General features: G+C 37.3%; 2 protein-coding genes across 5 annotated transcripts; both read right to left on the bottom strand.

Annotated features, from left to right (window-relative positions):
* Positions 1-142: 142 nt before the first annotated feature.
* Positions 143-11,633, bottom strand: scgn (secretagogin, EF-hand calcium binding protein). 2 transcript variants are annotated; one of them, XM_057341154.1, is made up of 11 exons: positions 11,465-11,632; positions 11,263-11,333; positions 9,617-9,709; positions 5,379-5,468; positions 4,054-4,110; positions 3,552-3,629; positions 3,379-3,434; positions 2,558-2,603; positions 2,397-2,456; positions 2,163-2,231; positions 145-1,885 (listed from the first exon to the last, which is right to left on the bottom strand). In XM_057341154.1, the coding sequence occupies exons 1-11, from the start codon at positions 11,532-11,534 to the stop codon at positions 1,757-1,759; spliced, it is 819 nt and encodes a 272-aa protein (XP_057197137.1). In that variant the 5' UTR covers positions 11,535-11,632; the 3' UTR covers positions 145-1,756. The 2 variants fall into 2 exon arrangements, with proteins under 2 accessions (XP_057197138.1, XP_057197137.1); XM_057341155.1 differs by lacking the exon at positions 4,054-4,110 and having other exon boundaries at positions 143-1,885; positions 11,465-11,633.
* A 1,418-nt stretch (positions 11,634-13,051) lies between these two features.
* On the bottom strand, positions 13,052-26,197 carry LOC130557869 (F-actin-uncapping protein LRRC16A-like). 3 transcript variants are annotated; one of them, XM_057339974.1, is made up of 9 exons: positions 25,939-26,107; positions 24,953-25,146; positions 23,630-23,742; positions 22,988-23,435; positions 21,797-21,845; positions 18,635-18,862; positions 18,401-18,499; positions 16,976-17,101; positions 13,052-14,851 (listed from the first exon to the last, which is right to left on the bottom strand). In XM_057339974.1, the coding sequence occupies exons 1-9, from the start codon at positions 26,003-26,005 to the stop codon at positions 14,676-14,678; spliced, it is 1,500 nt and encodes a 499-aa protein (XP_057195957.1). In that variant the 5' UTR covers positions 26,006-26,107; the 3' UTR covers positions 13,052-14,675. The 3 variants fall into 3 exon arrangements, with proteins under 3 accessions (XP_057195957.1, XP_057195959.1, XP_057195958.1); XM_057339975.1 differs by having other exon boundaries at positions 14,662-14,897; positions 25,939-26,197; XM_057339976.1 differs by lacking the exon at positions 16,976-17,101 and having other exon boundaries at positions 25,939-26,183.
* Positions 26,198-26,751: the final 554 nt, after the last annotated feature.

Raw genomic sequence — 26,751 nt, forward strand, 5'->3', positions numbered from 1 at the left:
CATTTCTAATGTCCTTCATTTTATTATCAGTCCAGTTATACGGATGGAGTGGGCTGCATACTCCTATTCATTTAGATTAACCATGGTTAACATTTTGAAAATGAAAGAAAATAAATATCAGAAAATATCTGACATTAAATTTTTGTATGCCTTTATATGCTTGTTTTTGAGACTGAATATTATCAAAAATGAACCTTATGTTACAAAATTATCTTTTTTTTCTTAATATAATGCATACATTCAACAATACATACAATAATGTTTAAATACAACAATTTACCTTTTAGCATGGTATACTGTTTACCTTTCGCTTACAACACAACAAACTGAAAGACGTGTAAATGAGTGTTAAATTCACGGCACACAGCACAAACACACTATGAATTAGTAATGCAACTTTCACTAGTTTATCACTGTTTAATGAATAATCTTGACACCTGTTGTACTAAATAAGAACACATCCTTCCCCCAATATTTATTACCATAACACGCACGCACGCACGCACGCACACACACGCACACGCACGCACGCACGCACGCACACACACACAGGTCTCATTATTGCCTATAGACCTATAAGTAGCAGCCTCATTTATTACATTTCAATAAAATGAGTAAAATATCTGGATTATAATTTTCTGATTTTTTTCTTCAAACATCCCACTTTGATATTTTATTTCGAGATGAATTGCTCGTTTTCATGAGCTACACCCAGGTGCACACTGGAGCTCATTTAAAATGTAAACGTGTTTATGTTCTTTCACTGTGCATCAAACACCTGTTTACTCCACGTTTCATTGAATACCATCTCCCGGAGTCATTTTAACCTTTATTGCTCCGTCCAATAGATACAGGAAACATCTCACACAATTTATTTTGTTTTGCGCCTCAGGTAACTGCATCACTCCCTGGTTCACCTGCTGCCCACTTCAATTAGACTGTAAATCCATCCACCCTGATGGCTGTGGGTTTCTATGGAGACGAGCTCTGACAAAAATTCAAGCTTCTCACACAGTGTCTCCAAAATTTCCCTTCTTCTGTACCCCTGCAGGTCACTGGCCATTGTGTCACATTAGAGGGTTTTTAAATGTATTATTAGTCAGCTTCTATTTATTAAGTAGTGAATGATGTCTAGAAAAGTACTGTTTTTGTATTGGGTATGCTCAAAATTTTATGGATTTAATGGCATAACATAAATGTATGAAAAACTACCATACTGTGTGGTAAACAATTTCCAAACAAAACAACTAAACACACGAGCTGAGCATCTGTTTGCCAAAGGCAGGACTGTAACAGAATAGCAGCAATGAATAGAACTGATCCAGCATCACAAGGACACACTATAAACCTCTGACACACTGACAGCTGCTGAACATTCGCTTTATAAAAACCAGTTGGAATAACAATTTGCTGTTTCCTTCAAATAAAATTGTAAATCATCTGAAGACAAAAGGGCTCATTACAAATTAACCATGAAGTGAAAGATTCCAATACAACAGCTCCATTTGAATTATGTCTGAGGTAAATTCATGACAAGTAACCAAGTCGAAGTTTGTTTCTATACTTTAATTCTTAACATAAAACCAGTTAAAATTCCTTATACGTGCAGATAATTCTAAAGTATTACATCACCTTAAATAACTGTTTTCACAACAACATAATGGAAACAGACACAGTAATCTTGCTTACAGTTTTGAAAATGTAGTTACTGTATTTGTAGTAAAAGTCATGGGAGAGGTTTAGTGTGCCCTATGGACTATTGTTTCAGCTTCAGCCCCAGACACAAGGCCAGCTCGGTCTTCTGGATCTTTCCATCTTGATTAACATCACAGTGACGCAGCAGGACTTCACGAAATTTGTCCAGATCTACTCCACTGATGCTGGGCTGAGATAATCAAAGACAGAAACTGATTTATAGCTACAATGCTTTGAAGTGTTTTACGTTTTTCTGAAGAAAAGGTTAGTGGTACTGTACATGCCCAAACCAAACTGTTGAATGGTTGCCAGGACGTTGTTTTTGCCCCAACGCTGGGTTGAAAATAACCCAGCATTTTTTAGAATGCACGTTATTATAATACTGTAGAATCTTACGTGTGTTAATGTACAGGTCATTGCAATATAACTTGTTAAATTACATTCTAACTCTTGATCTATTTACTCACCTTGACAAGCTCCATCATGTCTTTGACAAAGCCATCTACCTCTGGTCCTTCAAGAGCTCCAGTCTTACTCTAGAACACAAGATTAATCTTCATTTGCATTCTTTTAAGTCATCTTTATTCGATTTCTTTGTTTTTACTGATAAATATAAGATTATGTTGCACTCATTAACAATGGCACAACCTCACAAAATGTGTGACTTAATCACTAAATCTAACAACAGAAAGAGCTCTCACAACATCATAGTGGGAAAAGATCTTCTCAAAGTCTCTCTTTCTCTCCCCTTGACTGCTGGCCTGAGGGAGGAGAGGAAATAGACATAGTCTGCAATATATGCACTGGTCTAAAGATGATTATTGCATTTAGGAGTAACAAACAAGGAAACAAAGACACTAACGTCCATTTTGAACTGCAACATGAAGTTCTCCTGAAGAGCCAAGATCCTGAAGAGGAGATACATATCAACAAACCGTTCAGAAATGACTGCATTTTAAATGTAAAGACCCCCTGTGGTGAAATGTGCTTTAAGACAAACCATGCGCAAATTTATCATTTTATATCATTGCTGAGTATTTTTTCCATAAAACCGCAGTTTACCAAAGACAGTTTAAAAAATGTGGTTGGAAACTGCTCTGGTTAATGACGTCATAAACCTGTAACCAATCACATCAACTCATTTGACCCCTTTGGATCACCAGTTTGAGGCATAAATATGAAAAGATGGCACATACATTTTGGCTTAAATCATCGCTGCAATGCTGTGTCAGCTCTCAGTTTCACTTTCAGTTTTAGCAGCGTCTGGAACTGTTGAGTGTGATTGAGTGGAGGCGGGGCTAATTTGCATATTCATGTATCTGTGTATACGTATGAAGCTGAGGTGTAAAGTTACATTCAAGCTATTTTAAGGCAGGGAAATTTATTTTCGCAGGAAAAAACGTTGAAATACTGTATATCATTTTGATGGTCAAAGATTAGCTTTCATGGATAAAATGATTGACCACAGGGGGACTTCAAGACTTTAGGATTCAGAAAGTGAGTTTCTTTCTGAAGATTCTCAGTTAAAACCAAGTACTGCCATGTGTTTGTGGTAACTCAAGATGTTAACACTGTACCACTATTTTAATTTCTTATAAAAAAACATTAAAAAACCAAACCCTCTCAAGGTCTAAGCAGCTCCACATGCACAAAACAAGTGTTCTCAATAAAATTAGACATCACCTTGCCAGGTCATTCAGATCCAATCTGCCATCTTTGTTTTTGTCAAAAATGTTCATCTTCAAGAGAGAAAACAATCAATTAAAATATGTTTAACACATTCTGGTGTACTTCCTTTTGAGAGGATTTATTTAAAAATCTAAAATAATTAAGTGAACAAGATAAAAGATAGTTACCATAGTATCTGTGTATTCATCCAGCTTGCTGGAGGGAATATTCTTTTTGTGCTGAAAAAACAGGTCCTTCAAGAAACCCTGGTATAGAAATAAAAGCGTTTTATATTTTGATTTCTATTTAAAAGCCACAACAAGACAAAAAAGGTATTTAATTTCTAATTATTAAATATAAAACTGGGCTCTGCGATATTCTCAGATGTGTGTGAATATACAGGTGTAAATGTGTTTGCCCCTTTAACAAATTGCTGTTAGTGATCTGTGCTAAATGGATGGTTCGTATCTCCCAGGGCTGTGTGTAAGTGTATTGACACAGTAATGAAGGTCATTGGAAGCAGACAGCCGCCTCTGTGCTTTCCATTGAAACTTTGGAAAGGAGCATGAGCCGGCATAACATTATCAACTTCAAGTGAGCTCAGTTAAACACACTTTCAGATTTTGTAAGATTAATGATTGTTTAAGTCGAGACAGTGTTCATCTACACATGAATCGTGTGTGCATTAACCTTTAACTCCACAGCTGATATGTAACCACTGCTGTCAGCGTCATATTTCCTCCAGATCTATCATGAGAAACGTCAAAGCACTTTTAACACTCACACAGCATTAGCTTAGCTGTTTTGATAAATTACTTGTCATCACAATCTTGACATCGAGTTTAATAACCTAGAGATAATGTATTTCTTTTCAATATTATTTACAAAATTTGGAAAATATACAGATCTTTTTCATTTTAGTGTGCAGATGTAATGATGATATACTGTATTAACAAAAATATTAAAGGAACAATTCACCCAAAAATGAAATTTACCCAATAGTTTACTCAACCTCATGCCATACTGTAGGTGTATATGTCTTCCTTTCTATACCCGATAACAATTGGAGTAATATGAACTAAAATCCTGGCTGTTGAATTTGACGTTATGATATGTGGAGCCGGCCGCCATTACAGATTTAGTTTTTTTATCCACATGTTCAAATTCTAACGTAACCTATCTTGGCTAAATAAGCTCAAAATATGAATAGTTTTTACTCACAAATATAATGTTTGTGATGTAGTTATTACATATGTTATTATTAAACGGGTCATGTGACACGGCTAAAATGAATATTCTCGTTTGTTTTAGATGTAATGCAATGCGTTTACACGATTTAAGGTTAAAAAACGCTGTATTTTTCACATATCGTGCATGTTTGTATATCCTCTTTGCCCCGCCTCTCTGAAACGTGCAGATTTTTTACAAAGCTTATTGCTCTGAAAAGCGAGGTGTGCTATGATTGGCCAGTTAACCAGTGCGTAGTGATTGGTCGAATACTGCAAGCGTGTGATGGACATGTAATGCCTCTTACCATATTTGGAACATCAGGTTCTAAAGCAATTGTACTGACAGGTACGCCCACCTTACTTGCGTAAACATCTCAGTCAAATCCTACCACGAGCTGATGTAGATTTGTGGGGGTGTGGTTACACGAGGCGTTTCAGGCATGTCTGGGTGAGAATTCGCTCAGAGATAGAATGCATCTTTTGTTCCGACACTTTAATTTTTGCAATTGTACGTGTCTAATACATGCATGTGCAACTTATAACACACCAAAGACACAGAAAAACCCATATTCGCGCCATATGACCCCTTTAATATATACAAAATGTAAGAATTCTATGCTATATTACCTTATTACCATTACTTTCTATTTTTCGTGCAAACATTTTTTTTACGTCTTATTTTTCTAGGTGAACTTTCCCTTTAAATATTAGTTTATGTATTTTGTGTCACATGGAAAGAATCTGAAAAGTAAAACAAGAGCGTGACGATGTAAAGTGAAAGTTTACCTTCATAAACTCCACACTGTTATCTAGCGGCGCCTCTCTGCGGAAGATAAGGAGGAAGTTCTCATCCTCCGGAAGGATCATATTGGCTAGCTAAAAAACACACAAAGACAAACACACACCATGACATGTTGTTATACAGGAATGAGTTCTGTCTCAACTCATAAAAGTAAATTGCTCCCTTAATGCAATGTGGTTATCCTAATGTTTTTGCTGACCCATATGCTGCATATTGACATTGAAAGGGTTCTTAATGCTTTTATCTGCTTTTATCTCCTTTAAGGATCAAATCATACAAACCAAATCGTCCAATGAACGCAGAATGATGTCATGCAAACAAATTCTAATGTCTGTAGTGTGGAAATTATGGCCTGGAGAGAAAAGAAGTAAGTTTTCTTTAATAAAGCTTCAATGCTATAGTCTTGTGGGTTGCTGTGGTTGAAAGGGCATTGCTATGTTGTTACTAAACTGTTTTAAGTGGTTTTTAGTTTGTACTTTTAGTATTGAGTATTGTGGGTGGTTGCTTACTAGCATGACAAAAACACCCAATGCCATATTCTGGTCAATGGTTGTAGCACACCCTGTCAATGTACTTTAGTGTAACGCTTTTTCTGCTATTTTTTCCATGTCCTTCAGTTTACTTGGTATTCCACTGCATGAGCCTCTTTTCTAACATGAGAAATGGCCATCTCATCTTCCTTCTGTCAAGGTTAATGTATAAGTTAAGAATGGCCTGGCATCTTGGCAGGGAGAATCAAGAGCAAAGTCACAACCCAAACACACACAGAATAATACGCACACACAAACTCATAAGTGCCTGTCTATCCAAGTGTAGTGTCCTTATTTCTTAATTGTGTTTACTGTTCAGCTCATTTCTCTAATGGACAGCAATCACAGCATGTTTCAACACAGGGGCAACCCAAGCGGGCCATAACTCACAGCTGGAGTTTAAAAAAACAACGCCCTGTGAACGCTGGACTGCTATCCACATGAACAAAAAATGAAATCAAGTTGATTCATGATTCATAAGAATGAGCTATTATGCATTACACCTTTAGTAGATTAATACGATGAGCGTTGGGTTGATCATATGTGTCTATTATTTGTCCATATTTTATTCATTTAGGCCATTTCTCATATGGCTTTCTTTCTTCTGCACAAACATGAGAGTGTTAAGAGTTTTTTCACCTATTAACTTCATTGTATGGATTTTTTTTGCTTTAATCTGTAGGGCCGATTATACATGTGCTTACATTAAAGGGATAGTTTACCCCAAATGGAAAATTCTGTCATCCTTTACTCACCCTCTTGTCATTTCAAACCTGTATGATTTATTATTTTGTTTGACCTGTATGACCAATATTTTTAAGAATGTTGGTAACCGAACAATGGCGGCACCCATTCACTTTTAACCACAAAACCAAGTAAATGGGTACCACTGTCGGTTACAAACATTCTTCAAAATATATTTTGTGTTTTGCAGAAGAAAGTCACAGGTTTAAAATGACAAAAGGGTGAGTAAATGATGACAGAATTTTAATTTTTGTGCGAACTATCACTTTAAAGGCTTATTTTTGCACGCGAAAGAAGCAAATTGTAAACGGCCCCTAAGTGATTCGTACAGGGCATAGTAATAAAACATTCTGGCTTTACTTAATCCGGGCCCCTTTACCCACCCCTAGCGTGCACCTGGCTACAACTACAACTGTAACTGTACTTCAGAAAAAGCACAAATTATTATATGCTCCTTCAACAAACTACTGTATGACAGAATTGCTGCACAATGAGCAAATGTTCAGTCAAATACTTCCAATTCAAATCTAAACCAAAAACTGTGATTGTGAATAAAGTAAAAAAAATCATAGAGTTATGATTGTAATCTGGCAAAGTATCCCACCTCTTATCAATGACGGCCACTATAAAACATTAGAAAATGAATGATCAACATATCTAGACTAAAAAGCACTTACTGCACCCATACATATACTGTATATAACTGCAACTCATCTGCAATCTGGCATCTTTCAAGTCAACTCCATTTAGTCTGCTATTAGCAAAGCATTTTGATAAAAGGTGAGTGGCTCATAATGTCCATGTTGTTGTTCTAACTCAGTTAACATATGTGTAATGAGCTTTCAGATGCATGAATAGTGTTCTCTTGTCACAGAATGGGATCAGGTCATGAGGTTACCGCGCTGATAATGTGTGCATAGCCTGGAGGCCTGAAGGCAAAACAAGCTAAAAGCTTGATCAATATTAAGTCGATGCTAATTTCCTCTAGAATGTGATTTGGGAATGATAAATCAATAGTAAAATAAAAACTAAAAACATGTTAAGCTAGTAACCCACCTAATACACCACCAAAGCTGTAAAGTGCATTTAGTTATTCAAACCTATGGGGTGTTAAAAATGAGTGCATAGTTCTTTAAAAGTTGTGAAATGGCAGAAGCCCCACAAAGAGCTTTTGCACAGTGTATATAAAACACACATGCAGGAAATGTAATACTTCAATTCCCTAACTGAGGTTTACAGTGAACAGACTGCAGACAAACTTTCATACAGTAAAATATCCTTTCAGTCCTGCTAACTTAAAGGGACAGTTTACCCAAAAATACAAATTCTGTCATCATTTATTCAGCCTCATGCTTTTCAAAACAAAATAATATATTTTTAGAAATATCTTAGCGGTTTTGGGCCCTGTTTTAACGATCTAAGCGCATGGTCTAAAGTGCATGGCGCAGAGCGCAGCTAGACGTTTTCGAATCCACTTTTGCTATAGTTTAAGGACGGGAAAAACTGTCGCATTGTCTAAAAGGGCGTTTCCTATTCTCTTGAAGAATCATGGGTGTGTTTTGGGCAAAACGTGCAGTAGTCCAGAGTCTCATCTCCCTTTCCTTTTAAGAGCCAGTTGCGTTCGCGCCATGGCGGATTCGCAATTTACACGGCGGAATTTGCAAGAGCGAAGACCAGACGCTTCTCTGGAGAGGAAACGCATCTGCTCACGCACAAGCAGACCATCTACAGGACAAGGCAGATTTTTTTATCTTTATGTACACAATAATAATCTTTTACCTTGTAGTCCATTTATTTTTAATATGTGGCATGTTTGTGTGCTGCTGTGCGTCCCTCTGTGTGTCATAAGCAGAATGTAAGAGCGCTGTGCACCCGCCTATATGCGCATATTACTAACACGCTCTTTAAATAACCAAAAACATATTGCGCCATTGACTTTAGGTTTCAGTTGGTCAGTGGCGCAGTCTAAATAACCACGCACCAACAATGCGCCTGAACACACCTCGTTTTCAGACAAATGGGCGCAAATGCATTTGCTACATGGCGCATGACGCGAAAATGATAACTGCGTCGGGCTGAAACAAGCAAATTACACTCGTGTCGCGCCTGGTGTAAGATGGGGGCCCTGTGTGTTCACACAATGGAAGTCAATGGGGACCAATTTTGTTTGGTTATTAACATTCTTCAAAATATCTTCTTTTGTGTTCTGCAGTAGAAAGCATGTCACAAAGGTTTGAAATGAGATGAGGGTGAGTAAATGTTGACAGATTGTTTATTTTTGGATAAAGTCTGCCTTTAATTCTATCCTTAAATTGTCCATATTGGGTCTCCATGTTGTGACTCATTTAGACTGAGGGTTGTGGACTTGGAGCAAAACATATCATAGGGCTGTTCTGATTTCAGCCTTTAGTTTTTATAAGGCATGCATGCAAAACCATAATTTGCTACTTGCTTTTGCTAGTAGTCAGTGGCGTTATTGAGAGGACATTATCAATCTCAAGAGCATTTTCTTCAGATCAATATGCTTACATCCTCTGCAAATGAGGTTTTTGATGTAAACTGTTAGCAGTAAGGGAAGCCAAAGGACCCTTTTAACGTGACAAGTCAAATAACACTTCCTTTAACATCTTAAATGTGGTTGATGTGTCTGATGCAGCAGTGCAGTCAGACGGAGACCACACAGCCACTTCTATTTCACACAGAATGAGTAAACGTAAACAGAATAGCTTGCAGTAGTAAGGTCGGAGTAATGAAAAAGCACCACAAAATGACTATAGCATTGCCAAAATAGGGGGGCATTTTGGGGCATGTACTATATAACACCATTAAATTTCTTTAAGTTTCCCCGATTCAAGTTTTAAGCTGTAACTTGTTTTATAAATGCCAAAGGATTGCATTTTGAAGCATTTTATTCTACAATGATCCTTCTGAAAGTATACAACATGTACCTCCTGGATCTGCAAGCGTCCATCAGCTGTGAGGTCATATGCGGACATAAACCTCTTCTTTATCTCCTGCACCCTCTCCTCTGTTATTTTATCCTGACGAGAGAAAACAAACCTGTTACCTTGACCACCCTTCCATCTTTTACCTCTCATTAAACAACCCATCATCATTCAGCAAAGCCATTGGACCGGGAACACCTGTGCATCAATGAAGCATCTGGCACCATCTTTATTCATACTGTATAAACCTGCTCAATGCTCATACACTTTATGCAAAGAACACGACTGACCACAGTTTCCTGAAAATCAAGTGTCAACTAAGCAGTTGCATGGGTTTCTGAGTCCTAGTTTCTGAGTTTGTCATCAGAACACATGAGACACTCGTAACAAATATTTACCATAGCAAGCAGTTTCTGCAAAAAAAAGTTTCTGTTTCAACCAAACTGTGGTAACTTTGTATTAAATGGCAGACAGTTTAATTCTTTAAATAAGAACATACATTCTGTGTGAACATTCACATTCAGCGATACAAAAACTATCATCGTGCACTCTATAGGCCGATTTACAAATGTACTTTACATTTCAACACATCACTAGTTATTGAAAAGCAATAAGCAAAGATTTTTTAGCATTACAGTATGCTACTTTGTGGAAGGGGTGATTTAATGTCACAAAAAATATTAATTGTGCAAATAATGGACTTGCAATAATGGACATTTTTATCCTTTGCTAGACAAGCAAACTGACCCTCGTCGTACTAAATAAGCCTGTGAACAGCAAACACACCTTTACACTTACATTCAAACTAAATCAGAACAGAACAGGAGGCATTGACTGTTACTTTTAAACAAAACAATCAAGATTAAAAAATATATAACAAAATACTTCCTATTATTCCAATTCCTAAGGTTGTTTGCTTTTTTGTTTCAATAAGCGTAAATCTATATATGTCACTAAACTAAAGTATTAGGCTACCTGAAATGAAGGTTCAAGGTTAAGCAAAGATCGATAATGTTTGATCAGCCCTGCAGGTTTAAATGTAATCAAGCGTGTGTTACTTAGGAGCACATACATTAGGATGTTTATAAATGAATCCACTCCAATCCAAACAGCCTTGTTTTACCCTGAGATTTACCAGAGCTCTGTAATTGTATTCATCTAAACCAGTTACCCACGGTGGTAAAAACAAACAAATGTTAAACGGTCTTCATGTGTATCACGTGAAACTGGTTCTCAGGTGAAGAGAGGGGACAGAGCCCAGTGTGTAAACAGTCTTCACTCACTTTACAGTACAACAAATACATGTATGACGGACCCTGGATTTATCAGTAATAATACCTGCGTTTGCAATTGCTATAATTATGTCATGACAAAGTGATATAAGACTTTATGATATTTCAATGTTGTGATCATTAAAATCATTAAATGTTACTAAGTTACAAAGTATTAGTTTAAGCTTCATAATGACTCATTGATGACATTTGTATGTCTTATAATTATTATGAATGTCTGACAAACATATGGATTTACAAGCCCACATAATCTGTTGTATGTATATATTATCTCTTTACTACTTTGTTTTAACTTCACACTATGTTTAAATACAACACAAAAGTTTAACTCAAGGCTTTTTATTTTTCTTCACATACCTCTGGCCCCAATTTTTTCAGCATGTGTCGGAAAAAGTCATCCAGCTCTTTCCCTTCAATGTAGCCATTATCTGTCGAAAAGTATTCGTTAAATTCACAAACAGGTATATACCGATTGCATTGTTAAAACAATATTGAAATCGAAACATATGTAGTAAAACTGTAAATAACTGTAAGCAGAATGGAAATATTTTGTTCTCACCGTCAGCATCAAAGTGTTGCCAGATCTGTAGAAAACCAGCAGCATCTAGATTGTCAAAAGCGCAGTTCATGTTGGAAAATAAAAGAAGGTACAGTGATACAGAGAGAGCACAACTGCTGCACCTGCTCAGAGAGAGAGAGAGAGAGAGACTGCAGATGTGTCCTCTTTCCTCTGACTCAATATTAGAGAAACGCCTCCTCTTTCACACCTCTACTGTCAGAGATATGCTCAAACAATGTAAATGTTGTGACGCAAACCTATATATTTAAATATCTATATATTTATATATTTAATGTGGAAATGGTATGCTTTTTTAATTTGTAACTTTATATTCATTCATTTAAAAAAAAAGAAACACAGGAACAAGCACTATATTAATTATAATATTAATAACTATATTAAAGTACTATAACCTTTGTTTCAGGACACATTATACCCAACTGCAGCAGTTAAAAGTTGAGTTAGGGGGTAAATAATAGATATCCAGTGTATACATAAGTTTATATAGGCTATTTATATATGACCACTTGTGCAACAACAGGACTGGCCTTAGCGCCATCTGCTGGCATGATAATGTTGCTTCACTGATGTTCTCGCAACTATTACCTTGATTTAAATTCATAATTTGGTACATACTCCTGTCGAACACTGTAGTAGAGATTGTTAATTGTTAAGTTGTTTGTGAGTCCACAATTCGCAATGCAATCATTATGTCATAAAACCATAAGTATTTGATTCTGCTTTGCTCTTTTGAAAGAAAATAGCGCCAACTGGTGGTAAAACGGCAGTATGGTTAAACTGTAGATTTTTGGATGCAGTTCATCACGTTTTAATAATAAAAGAGCATATACAATTCATCCTCCTGTTGAGTCCTTGTATCTTTTATATTTAGACAGCAGAGATTCAACAAAGCATTTTGTTTTGACACAAATATTATTTTATATGCATATGCAATAATAAAACTTTGAGAACAGTTGATAGGAAAATAAAAAGAAATTAACTCTTGTAATATGCATTAAATGTAGTATTTTGCAGTCTGGTAGACATGCCCTCCCCAAAGGATTCTTTCCATGGTGAGCTTCTAAATTGAGCTATTAAGTGTGATGTGTCCCAGAGATTTTTCTTAATGTAGTTTTATTAAAATGTGCTTTTATTTTGATATTCTAATTTTGTAATGTGCTTTTGCCATTTTCTCATTTATGTAATTATTTTTTATATCGCTATATAGGTCTATTTTATTTCATGTCAGTTTGAGTTTTTCTTATTTACAGTTCATTTTAGTCCCTCAAATTAATTTTTTTTAATTATATTGGTCTACGGCTTGGACAGTATTAATATTATTTTTTAAACAAATTTTTAGTTATAATAACCCTGATGGTTACCAGTCCACGAAACATAAAATAATGGTTAAGAATTAACTGTTACATTAATTTTGCTGTATGTGTTAGGTCGGTGCAAGGTTTAAAAGCAGACCAGTTACAATTCTGATGAATTGTTCAGTTTACCATTCAGTATATTAAGTGATCACAGTATGCAAAATAATATACTCTTTACAAAATAAATCCAAAAAGGCAAGTTAAATGTAGTAAAATCAGTTTTAATTGAACTGACATAAATAGACACAATAATAAAATGTCCACGACCAATAGAACGATTTAACCCTCATGGTTAACCCCCCAAAACCAGCTAATCAAAATACTGCATGACGAACAAAGAAAGAGTCGAAGACTGCTGCCCAGGGGAAGACACACTATTAAAGAAATACAAGATTTAATCGTATCAACACTGATTACGTACATATATCTTTTGATCACAGTTGCCCATTCCCATAAAGAAAATATGAATTCAAAGTGCCCAGCAGTGTGCATTAACAAAATGATTTAGAAACAAACTGCCAAGCATCATACTGTATCAACAAAATGTACATTCCAATTTAGGAGGAAGAGCCAGTTGTGTCAATTAAAAAGCGGCACCAATCGTCAGTCGTAATTATAATAAAATGACAGCTACTTATTCAACAGTGTGATTAGTACCATATCGATAGACTGTGTAACCCGTGTACACATACATACTGCATGTGTGTGCATACACACATATATAGATATATATTAATTGCTAGCATTTCAAAATCAAATACTTTATACCTCATCAGATTTTTTTTGTGAAACACAGATTAGGTTTAGTCCTAGACTAAACAGATTTCATGGAAAAATCATTATTAACAGTGCAGTTTAGTTTAGTCAAGGTTTCCTCTGTCCTTGAAACCAACATATTAGAGTATAATGTACATAAATACACAAATGCACGTGTAGAAAAGCATATATATCATAAACACATGCTCTCACACACACACACGCACACACACACGCACACACACACGCACACACACACGCGCACACGCACACGCACACGCACACACACACACACACACACACACACACACACACACACACACACACACACAAATGCTTCTCAACATGCGTATCAGACATGTGACACAATGAAAAAAGGCTTTCTTGCACAATTAATAAAATCTGATTCTGGTTACGAAATAAAAACAGAAGGAAGTTGCGCCAGTGTATTGACAGACCAGTCAAAGAAATATAAGACGAGCACATAAATCACGTATAACCGGAACTAACTTGGATAACAGATAACATCCTTTCCTTAACAAATACAGAGAAATAACCAGATTTAGGAATGTTGACTGAACCTGAAGCAGAGATTCCTGACACTCACTCTTAACACAGAATATTTGTTGTGTCTCCAAAGTTTTGTTTTCAAACCCCAGAAAACGAAATGCGCTCGGTGTCCTACTTTAACTTGTTACAGTACAGCGTGACTAAGGCATAAGGGTTTAATGGACAGAAAGAATCACATCAGAGATCCCCCCGCCGCTTTAAGAGAGAGTAAAGGGTATTCTAACACAGTGAGAGCGCAAGCGCGCATAGTCTAACAGTGCTTGAGCCCTGGTGCTAACTTATTACTCAACGTATTATAATGCAACAAAGTCTCCTCCTAAGCAACACACGTCATATAGCACTTCCATATTTCTTTTAAAGGGAGAGAGATAAGCATGCAAGCATGCACACGTGAATTTTAAGACTCCCGACCCGTACACGCTTCCTAGTATGCTACAGTTAAGAAAGGTGGTGAAATATTGAGAGGTCTGCATTTGCAAGATGAGATGAGATGCACGGTGAGGCGGTATTTAATTCTCATTTAAAATAAAGTCTTTATTGGCCTCTTCCCCAGATTCGGCAGATTTGCTGCTTTGACTGGAGTCCTTGCTGCCGTTGGCTGGCGTGTCTTTGCTCTTACAGCCGGTTTCTTCTGAGTTCAGCCGACTGGATTTCTGGGAGGGGTCGGTCGCCGTGGACGTCCTGACTGAAGAGTGGAGATACGTAGAACGATAATGAGTAAAGTACTATCCCTGGATTAAGAAAGACCAAATCAAATTCTGGTAACACTTTACATTAAGGTACCCTTTATAAAGCATTTATAAATGTGTTCATTAATGATTAATAAGTCATTTACAAATGCATTATGAAGCAGTTATAACTGCATGAATAAAAAGAGGGATTCTAACGAAATAGTGAGCCATTTTTATCTCACATGTTATAAATGCTTAATAAAGGTATTTATTCATTATTTATTTGACTCGAAAGCAGATTCATTATTATCTTGATGTTGTTTGCAAAATAGTGGCATGGTTCTCCCACAAGACCAAGAAAGACATGTCGAGAAGAGGCAGAGCCATGTAGGGTTGGGAATCGAAAATCAATTCCAATTTGGAATCGGAATCGGATCGGATTCGAAAGGAATAGGAATCGGATACTTGAGATTAAAATCTGAATTCCTCTTATCAATTCCTATGTGCATATTTTCAGAAAAGTACATGCGTTGCATGATCTGCTGATATCTCAATAAAAGCCCTTATGAAAATGATTGATATTTTTTTACTATAGTAAGCATAGTTTAGCTATAGAATTTGCATTAAAGCACAGGAATCACAAATTAACCATAGTTGCATTATAGTAACTGCAGTTTAACCACGATGTAGTTCAACTATGATAATACAAATTGTAATAAATCAGAAAATGTGTGTTTCTATGTGTAAATATACATATATAAGCAGGCTAAATGACCATACAGGTTGATATCTAAATGTTTTACTTCAACTGTGGAATCGAAACTGGGAATCGATAAGAATCGAAATCGATAAGCAGAGTCAGAATTGGAATCGAGCCATGACAGAACCCCATGTTTCATGTGGAGGGAGAGTTTTGGCCCTGTTGGCCTTCCATACCCTCTCTCTCCGGTCTCGTCTCTGTTCCCGCCCTATCGTTGCCTCATTATTGCTTGTAATGATTTCATGCACCAAACCTGTTCCCTCTTGATTTGTCCCCTTATTTAATGCCCCTGTGTCCTCTGTCTTGTGCTGGTTCATTGTGTGTGACTGTTTGGTGAGTTCCTGTGCTTTGTCAGTCTAGTCCAGTTTAGTTATTTGTAAATTATGTCAAGTGTTAATTTTAGTCTTGTGTAGGTGTAGTCAGTTTTAGTCCAGTCCTGTCGTGTTTTCGTACTCCCCTGTTTTGTTATGTTACCCCCACGTGGGTCTTTGTTTTGTATTTTTATTAATAAATGTCTTGTTAACCCCTTATGTTTGTGTCTCACCGAAACCATGACAAATAAGCTGTCAGACTGGACACTTTCAGACAGGACTGACTCACTATTTGGCAGGTATTTATTTAGAATCCCCCTTTTTATTCATGCAGTTACAACTGCTTTATAATGCATTTGTAAATTATTTATTAATCATTAATGAACACATTTATAAATGTGTACCTTCATAAAGGGTACCTTAATGTAAAGTGTTACCCAAATTCTTTACATCTCCTACATAATTCATTCATCTTCAAATAGAAGCCTTTTATAAAACCAAAGATTTGGGTTAAAATTGGTAAAGCCAACTTAGACCACCATCCCTGTTCAAAAAGGAAGTATATGGGTCACTACTACTGGACAGTCACGTTTTAAAGTGATTTGCTTGCTGTCTAAGCTGCAAACTAGTCGTAGGAGTCATGAATCTGATATGACAGCATTTTTCCTAATGAACCGATGGGAACGCTAAGACACAAAGAAGAACACAAATAGTGCACACAACACACACAAGGGATAGTTCACCCAAAAATGAAAATGGCAACCTATAAAATTGAACCTGAATTTTCAGAACCAAAGCTCTCAAATGTCATTTGTATGATTCTCTATCATTAATTTGCCTTTTGGATGAACTATTCCTTTCAAAAATAAGACACAGAAACAAAGTAGCCTTTTTTGTTCTAAATGACACCAGAATTTCTCATCATCCTGGGTTACATCCGTCTGACTCTTACAACTCTTGAGTCATATTTGTCATTCAGGTGGCATTTAGTAAAAAAAAAAAGCATAAGATTCACAGTATGCGACATGCACCAAAATAAAGACATGTGATGAGGTGAGAGGTCTGACCGGGCCTGGCGAGAGGTGTGCTGTGCTCCTCGTGACTCTCGTCCTGTGAACGCTGCTGCGCCGATCGAACTCTGGAGGCTGATATGCTTTTGTCCAGCTCAGAGTCGGTTTCAAACACGCTTATGTCTGTGAGGGGTCAGAGATGGACGGGCCGTCTTTAGCAATGAATGTGAGCAATGGATGTTACAGACAGCTCTTGGTGAACTATTAAAGGGATACACCACCCAAAAATGGTCACGAATTACCCTCAAGTTGTTCCAAACCTTGAAAAATGGTGGTCAAAGGTACCCCAGAATGGTCAGATGCTCACACTCTCCCAAATATCTTTCTTTGTGTTCAACAGAACAAAAAGAATATGTACATGTTTGGAACAACTTGAGGGTGAGTAAATTATGACAGAAATTTCATTTTTGGGTGAACTGTCCTTAAAGGACTGAATTTGCTCACAGGCCTTGAGATCTTGACCAGTGAGCTTAAATATGAATATCCCCTCCAATTGATCAATGAGCAAATGCTGCAATTCATCATGTCAGGACACAATGTGCGAACAAAATGAACTGACAAAGACAGGTGGATAGTGACTAATGCAAAGTGCAGAGACATACGAGAGAGATATGACACACATTTACTCCAAGCAAACATTTGAAATTGGTTTCATGATCTCGGTGAATATTACACAGTAAAATCGCCAGTGTTAAAAAAAGTCAAACTAACACTCACAGTGTATATATCATCCACACTCTCAAAGTGTGGATTATATAAACACTGTGAGAGTTAATTTGACCCTTTTTAACACTGGCGATTTTGCTGCATACCAAAGATATTTATATTAACAAGATGCACCACTGCCGTTACAATGAATGGGAAGGAATGCAACGCTCAATATGGCCACTCTAGCGAAGGAAGTCCCGCCTTCCAGTAAAACGAGCCAATCGTCAATTGAAAGTCATAAAGACTGACGACTCTCTGGGGCGGGGCTCTCGTGAGGTGCTTGCCAGAAGTAGTTGAGGCGAATTTGAAAAATGTCATTTTTAGCTTAGCAAATCAAAGTTACGATACAGTTCATGTCATGTTTAATTACTGATCGGAAATATGCTGTTTAATTCTGTAGATCGGACTGTGGACTTGCTATGACGTAAATATACTCATATGCTCATGCTCCCATGATTTACACAAGGATGCAGAAATTATGACTGACAGAAAGATATAAGAATATGATGAACATGCCAATGAACACTTCAATAGTGAATTGTAATAGTAAATGTACAAAGTAACTTTTCTGAAGAACTTATTCAACTGTTTTTTTTCCAGCTGAGAATAACGTTGGTTCGCAAATTTTGCCGTTTGTGCAAGTTTTGCTCATTTAAATACTGTGAGAGAATAGAAATGTAAGTTGATTTGCACATATTGTGGTATAAGATCTACCTTCCTGAGCAGAGTTTTTGCTGGTTCCCTCTTTGTCTGAGGGCATCCTCCTCAGTCCTGGGCCTTTAGGGCCTCCAGTAGGAGAATCAGAGCTCTCATCTGAGAAACAGACAGAAAAGATGACAATATACAACAGCACCGAATGCACAGAATGATTCAAAAACTGTATTTTATTACTAGTTCTACAGAAATAAATTGCAAAATATAACTCAAATATATTTTCTGGTTTCCTACCTATGCTTCTGACGCTGCTGGTTCGTGGTTTCTGGGGAATGGCAGGTCGTGCGGCTAGAGCTGGTTTGGTGCCTTGCAGTAGAGGTTTGGGGCTTGTGGGGGTTGTGGTGGATGTAGAAGCCCTTGGTCTCTGTGCTGTCTCGGGCTTGCCTTCCCCAGAACAACGAGAGACGCTCCCCTCAGTTTTGGTTATTGCTGAAGAGCGGCTCTCGGGACTATGTCCCTTTCCTGATACAGACACAGAGTTAGAGAGAAAGGTTAGGGCGTGTCAGTATGTACTGTAACATACCTCACCACAACATAATACAAGGCATAACACAATGCCCTGTAAAATGAATGTAACCTTGCAGTAGTGTACATTACTATTAATCTAAAAATCAATCAATAAAAAACTGTCATATGTTTAAGTGTAAAAACTACATTGGAACGACACTGGTATGATCATGGTAAGATAACGTACTTATGTTGCTGTAACACACACACACACACACACACACACACACACACACACACACACACACACACACACACACACACACACGCACATGTCTGGTTTACTATCTCCGTTTCTATCCGTACTATCTCTGTTTTTTTATACTGTACAAACTGTATATTTTATACCCTACCCCTAAACCTAAAGATCATAGAAAACTTTTTGCATTTTAGATTTTTTAAAAATATTGTTCTGTACAATTTAAAAGCTTTTTTGCCCATGGGGACCTCAATTTTGGTCCCCACAGTGTAGGGCTGTGCGATTTGGGGAAAAATCTAATTGCAATATTTTTGACAGACATTGCGATTGCGATTTGATTTGCGATTTTAACTTTTCTAATTCAAGCTTCAATTCAATATTGTTGTGTGGAGCACAGTATGGGTATAGTTACCCTGAAAGAAAACAACAACAAAAAAACATTTAATTGTTTCCATTACAAAATTAATTTTTGTAGTGTGCTTTGGGCATTATTCAAATAGGGCTTACTGTTGTTCAATTCCAGATTACATCACACCAATAGAATCCAAATACCAGTGTACACTATTATAGTTTCCATTAAAACAAATACAACACCCATTATAACCCTTAAATCCATAACATTTTCTATTGTGTTAGTGAATTATTAAAATAGTTCATAGTTTACATAGGCTGATTTATTATTGTTTAAGTATGTGGGATTTTTTAAAACAAGTAAAAAATGTGCTGAATGTTTAATTTCATCCAAGTGAAATTAGCAAAACAGTTAGATAGAATTTACATTTGTTTGAAACGCGGAGCTAGGCGTGAGTTTACACAGGGTGCGCGCGTGCGTCAAGCCTCGTCCATATTGCCAGATGCCCGAGCCGGACTCAAGTACTATAAACGTCATTACGAAACAGGCTGTGTATGCGCGTCAAGTTTAAACGGCTCGTCCGCGAGACGCGCAACGCGGGGCAGAGACGCGCGAGTATGACAGGCTGTGTGTGCGCGTCAAGTTTAAACGGCTCGTCCGCGAGACGCACAACGCGGGGCAGAGACGCGCGAGTATGACACAGGCTGTGTGTGCGGTCTTCTGAATTGGACGGTTCTTTAGTATTTATTTGCCTAATATGATCGATCTGACTCTGCAGATGCCATAATAACACACACTGTCTCTCTCCTGCCTTCTGTATGTTTGTTTTTTTAATGACGGACGTTTATGCAGTTGGCTGGGGCAGTGCTTAACGGAGGTGCGCTCACTCAGTTGGTTAGCAAGAATGCCACTCAAAGCGGGCTTGGAACAGACGCGTTTCCATTTTTCACATCGCTTCCACATCGCAGCCTCTTGCGATTAGCAAATCGCAACGTCTCACATCGCGATTGCGATTCGATTTCGATTAATCGTTCAGCCCTACCACAGTGACACGAGTCCCCATGTGTTGGTGTGCATTCAGGTTTAGGTCCCCACCGGGATATAAAACATGTCATATATTTAGTCATTTAGTAGACACACACACACACACACACACACACACACACACACGCACGCACGCACGCACACACACACACGCACACACGCACGCACGCACGCACGCACGCACGCACGCACGCACACACACACATGTAGCATTTGTGTAGGCCGATCAGTGTATGTCAAAGTCCCACAAAAGCATTTTGAAAGAATGTCATACAGTGAACAGTCTGTGCAGCACCAAACACACACCTCTTGTTCATTTTTAGTGGATCAAGTTGGTGGCGCATGTGTATGGTGTTGGGGGTCTGACTGAGTGACAGATTCTTTTTTGAAATAATGTCTCAAAATGCAACATCAGAGATCTTTGTTATTATTAAGAAGTGCAAGTGCATTATTTGCATTAATAAAAAAAGACATGATTTTGAATCAATCACATGCGGTAATGTTGACAGCCCTTATATAAACACATATACACAAACATGTATGTAGAACCTGTACTTGTAAATGTATAATGTATTGCACTTTGGATGTATAAAGCAATTCAATCATAATATAGAACTTAAAAACATACAACTCAATCTTTGTATAACTACAGTACATGTATTCATGCAAAAATAGTCCAACTCCTAATTTAACTCCCAAATACCTCTGTGTTTGAACATCTAGACTGATGTTGCATCTCAATTCGCCTACTTATGCTATGCACTAAAGGTATGTTATGTTTTTGTTATGAAAAAGTATGTACATTTCAGAGTGTAGCAAAACACTATGCACGCACTGGGACATACTAACAGGAAACGGAAGTGGCCGTTGTTGCCTAGACAACATTGTGGCCAGCTATCACACACATCAAAATACAGCTCTTCTTTCCATTTAAGTATTTTTTCATTCATTGTTTCATATGTAATGTTAACTCTATCGTTATATTTATTCATTTAGTGACGCATCAGTTATTTAATTTTATTAATGCAGTGTAGCGTCACTAACTCCGCCTACTCGCGGTGAGTCGTGGGTAATATCAGCCGTTAGAGCGTGCATCATTCTGCACTTCAAATGCCTACCGGAAGAAGTAGACCCTCCAGGAATCTTTGGAATACTCTTTTCAACATACTACGATTTGGGACATACTAATTCTATTTTCAAATACTATTTAGGACGGATAGTATGCGAATTGGGATGCAGCATATGAGTATTTGACCAAATCACTTAGATTTGAGGATCTGCACACTTCATTTACCCGAGGAGGGTCCATCTGTCTTGTCTGAGCTAGGTGATGACTCTGACACCTGGGAAAAACACCAAAATTGATCAATTAGTCAAACATTTATAAAAAATAAACAAATATGAAAACAAACCAGGCCTTATATCAATATCACTTACACTCCAGAATCTGGGAACTTCAAAGCCAATTTATAACATTTGAATCTTTACAAAGAAAGAACAATTCAGACCCTAACCCATAAACGTGTGTTACAAGCTTCAGGTCATTTGGAGCTTATCATGTATTATTGAATAGGAACAGGAAAGCCACATTCAGGGTCTGATGAAAAGGACAAACTGTCATTAGAAGGCACATTAAGCTTTTACTCTATTCAGAATGATCCGTCATGCTGTAAGAATCACTCTCAAAGGGGCATTTTGTCAGATTAAGCTCACTTTGAAGTGCAGATAAGCATGTACACACGGTTAAAATTCATTATACAAGTGCTGGCTTAGTAAGTGCAGTTAAAAGTTCGGTTATTATCATCGCTGGCGTTTAACCTTGAAATATATAGCTGAGTGTTGATTTTTCTAACGGGTGGTTTTTATAATCATTATGAATGAGATTTGAGATCATGCATTTATGAGCAGACTGCATTTTCACTCTTGCTTGTTCAGTGAATCTGTTTAAATGTTTTGGCAAGGGTTAGTGAAGCATAAATCTGCTGTGCATCTATTGTGCCAGAGGACCACAAGCCTGTAATGACCACTTGGTGGTGCTGTTTTAACATGCATGAATGGCAACAAAGACATTGCAACATGAAACAGAATTTACAACATTTTAATCCAGTTATGTGATATAAATTCAGAGTAAAACCAAACATAGTGAATTAATGATTTATTTTGAATATAAATCCAACAATTCATATAAATAATGATTTTAATTTCCGTCTCTTCATTGTACAAAGTGACTGTACTGCTTGTAACACTCAGGTCATACAGTATGTATTTGTTTTATAGTAACTTTGTTTCCATTTTTGAGTTGGAAACTTGGTCTATATTTAATTGAGTTGGAAATTTTTTTGTAAAAATGTTGTTCTCCAAAGAATGTCTTTAGAAGGGCAGCTTGAGAGAGTTATCCCTTTAGCAAAAGATAACGCTTCACCCAGACTGAGATCAAAGTATTCACAGGTACTCAAAAGGATTTACACAAGCGGTACACACACACCTTATGAGAGCTGAAGGGGCTTCTTTTCTCCTGTTTGGCCTTCATTTCTGCCAGCAGTCCACTGCCCATAACCTGCACGCCGTATCTGCGACTGCCCTGAGGACTTCCCTCTGACAGCTCAGAGTCCACGGAGTCCGGTGTTTTCGGCTCCTCAGATCGCTCCGAGCCGCTGCTGTGGTTTGTGGGTGGGGTCTGGGATTTGGCTTTAGTGTCGGGCGGTGGGCTCCGGACAGGGCCCTTGGGGGACGAGGGCTCCTCTGCGGCTAAAGGAGCCGTCTGACTCGGGGCTGGGGCTGCAGCGGAGGCCTGGTGCTTCTCTTTGTCTTTTTCTTTATCCTTGTCTTTATCTTTACTAGAACGGGACTTGATAAGGTTTAGAAAGCCACCCTTGCGAGATTCTCGTTTCTTGTCACCGTCTTGAGACTCAGAACTCTTTAAGGACGTCCGTCTAAGGGGAAACAAAAATAGTCTCAGCTGAGAGTACATTTCAATTATTGAAATCGAATCAACTCAACAATGTCAAACAAACTAATAAAAGGACATTAGCACACGTGAGCAAGTAATATGTATTATGTACAAACTGAACTACGTATGTAGTGTTGGTTTTGTTCGGACGCAGTTTGTTGTTGTTCTAGTACTCACTTGTGATCGTTTACTTTGGTGACTTTTTTAGAGAAAAACTCATCTACTCCTTCATCCACTCTTCCCATGAGGCCATTCTGCTCTCCCTCCTGAGGTGGAGTGCTGCTGACTGACTGCAAGATTAGAAACCAAAAGACCATTAATGAAAATAACGATTCTAATAAACTTCTGAAATTTAAGGGTTGATTAAAAGAAAAGCCCCGATTATTAAAAATGAAATAAATGGAAGACTGCAATCTTTCCTGAAGGCTTAACTAAACATACATACCCTACATATTTGAATAAAACGATTTAGCGTACGATGACACAATATTTTTAAGAAATTCTGGTAACACTAACACTTTACAATAAGGTTCTATTCATTATAACATAATAAAAAACGTGATTTTGGAGAAAAAAACGGAGTTATGTCATTTTGGAACCAAACTCTTCAAGTATTGTTCATTGTTAGTTTATGTTTATGCCTTAACTGCTGTTAACAAATACAACTCTATCATAAAGTGTTACCGAAATTCATTATAATAAATGTTTAAAATGATAATACTTTAAAAACAAAATTACAAAAATAAAAAAGGTGCCAAATTAAACAAACAAACCTTGTCACTGAATGTTTTAACTATGACTGCAATACTAAAGCAATAAAGAATTAAGGCTATTAACAGGCTAAGGCTGCTTTTGTAGTTATTGTATTTTTTTGCAGGACTGCATTAAGTGTACACATCTATGATTTCTAGGGCAGTTAAAGCAAAACCAAAAATAACCTGGAAATGACGTGATGAGGAGGAACGTTACACTGGTTAAAAATAAGAATTTGGAAATGGAAATATTTGGGATAGTCTGAGTACACAGCTGAACAAAATATATAACATTATGCTAGTGGTTTTGGGATATTTTAATAAAATGGTACAGACTGTGCATTTAAAAGTTTTTTCATAACAAGATTAAAAGTTTATTCTAAGGAGGTTAGATTCCAGGAAAGCAGTCACCTCACTAGTTTTCCTGTGAGTTTGTGTTTTGTTTCTACACAACTCGATCACTGGAGTGGCATAACCGCATTACCAAGTAATGTCACGTAAGAACGTTTAAAACACAACTAAAGCCCAAAGCTATTTGTCGAGCTGAAATATGTCTTTTATGATTAAGATAATTTCAATAAATGTCAATACTGTGAGAGCTCTACAGAGAGACTACCACACTTCCTCATAACAACATCTATACTGTATATTTGTACGTTAATGTTTTTTATACAAGCACTTACAAAAGATTGGCATTCGATAAAAACCTGAGTGAAATATAAAATGAACTGCGTGGAATAAGACTTACAGGAATTTTACTGGAATTTGTCTTTTTATTTCTCTTGGGCCGCAGTTTGGTGTAGTGTTGTAGTTTCTTGCATTCCTCAGATGGGAGTTCTGCCATAGTTGTAGATGGCTTTTTCTCCAGCTTGGGAGGTGGGGAGGGATCTTCTATGTGTATGGGCACATGTTCAAGAGCCTTGTCCAAGTCAAACTCCATCTCTGATGAACACAAAGCCATGGAGAAATGTAGACAGGCACAACCCACTTATCATTTTAAGTCACATTTAATTTTTTAATGGTCAACAACAGTCAACAAATAAAGGGAATAGCAGCAAAAAGCAATCATTAATTACTTACATAACTGTTTTAGTCACATAACATAAACAGATCATTCTGTACCATTGGCAAAAGTAAAACTTAAACATTCACTATAAGAAATATAAGGTTTATGAATGTAGTAGAAGACCTTCTCCAAAGTATCCTTCTTATTTACATAGTATTATTTAGTTATGTGCATTATACAGATCTCTTTTGTATTCTTAACCTAGAGGGTTCTTGTACATTCCCTATATTAAATATTGACAAAACAAATGGCCAGTGCATATAGAAATAGAAAGTAAAAGATAAACAAAAAACAACAATACATTTGATCTGATCAGTGTGTGAACCATCTAAGGTGTGATTCACATTTTGCGTCTTTTGCACACGCAAGTTCGTTATTTCAAATGTAGACATACGGCAGGCGCACACAAATAGGGAGCGACGTGGTCGGGATGCGCATGCGGTGCGACGCTCCTGTTTTCTAGGCGCGTCGGCGCTGCATCGAGATGAAAATAGTTAAACTTTTCAGAATGCCGCACATGCAGCTCGTGTTTCCGTACGGTTTTAGACGCGAAATGTGAATCGCCCCTAATGAAGTCACATATTTCAATAGAAAAGTGCATCATGCATGACAAAGGATCTACAGTGAAATATTAAATTGCTGTACTACTGAGACACAATGCAACTCACCAAACGCTCTGGAGACCGGCCTCAGCATTCGACTGTGAATGCTCTTCCTCTTGGACTTGGGCGTCATCTGTAACACACAGATAAAAGCATTGAGATACAGCACATACTGTGCCAAACAGTGCAGCCCTAACAGTTCTGACAGGCTCCACGACGAGAAACAACAAAAATGTGTTCAAATACGAACGAGACCCATACAATTACTGCTATTACAGGAAAGGAAGGTGTTATCAGCATTTGCAGTAACCGGACACAAACATCAAGCATTTACCACCGAGTGGCTTTGGAGCGCTGAGAATCATACTGTGTAGAAAAATGTTCAAATGATTCCAACAACTTTAACCCGAAAGAGAACAAAAATGAACGTCCACCACACTTTAACTCTTTCTTTTAAAAGTTGCCAGCGTTTTTTAACATTTTCACTAAACTTTGATGGCTCACAGAACATTTTCTGTAATGAATATGGACAAACAATACAGTATATCAAATAAAAGAACATCGTTTCTGCTTTCAAACAAAAGAAACCATACTCTTCTATCTTCATTTCTTTTTTATCACCTCTTAAATGTGTGTAGGTTTCTACAAAAATGCATCACTTTGATTAAACAGCTGAGATAATTAGCATTTTTTGTCAAAGACTCCGCCCAGATTAGACTCAGAACAATGATTAAAAACAGATAAAATATTTACCCAAAAAACAGATAAAATATATACGTTCTAGATTCAGAGATTCTGTACTTTTTCCAAATGTGTGTAACAGCACCACCTGCTGTACAACAGTACAAACACCAATTGCCGTAATAACTTGTCTTCGGC

The sequence above is a fragment of the Triplophysa rosa genome, linkage group LG8 (genome assembly GCF_024868665.1).
Source record: "Triplophysa rosa linkage group LG8, Trosa_1v2, whole genome shotgun sequence".
Classification (NCBI taxonomy): domain Eukaryota; kingdom Metazoa; phylum Chordata; class Actinopteri; order Cypriniformes; family Nemacheilidae; genus Triplophysa; species Triplophysa rosa.

Bases quoted from the DNA above. Each gene is read 5' to 3' on its own strand.
- LOC130557869 (XM_057339974.1), bottom strand. From the start codon at position 26,005: ATGACGCCCAAGTCCAAGAGGAAGAGCATTCACAGTCGAATGCTGAGG. The intron at 21,846-22,987 runs GTGTGTGTGTAC...TGTTTTTCCCAG, and splicing joins GCCCCTTCAGCTCTCATAAG to GTGTCAGAGTCATCACCTAG. The intron at 18,863-21,796 runs GTAAATGAAGTG...TGTCTGTATCAG, and splicing joins GACAGATGGACCCTCCTCGG to GAAAGGGACATAGTCCCGAG.
- scgn (XM_057341154.1), bottom strand. From the start codon at position 11,534: ATGAACTGCGCTTTTGACAATCTAGATGCTGCTGGTTTTCTACAGATC. The intron at 3,630-4,053 runs GTTAATGCACAC...TTTCTATACCAG, and splicing joins TATCAGCTGTGGAGTTAAAG to GGTTTCTTGAAGGACCTGTT. The intron at 2,232-2,396 runs GTGAGAGCTCTT...CTTGTGTTCTAG, and splicing joins TCTTTTCCCACTATGATGTT to AGTAAGACTGGAGCTCTTGA.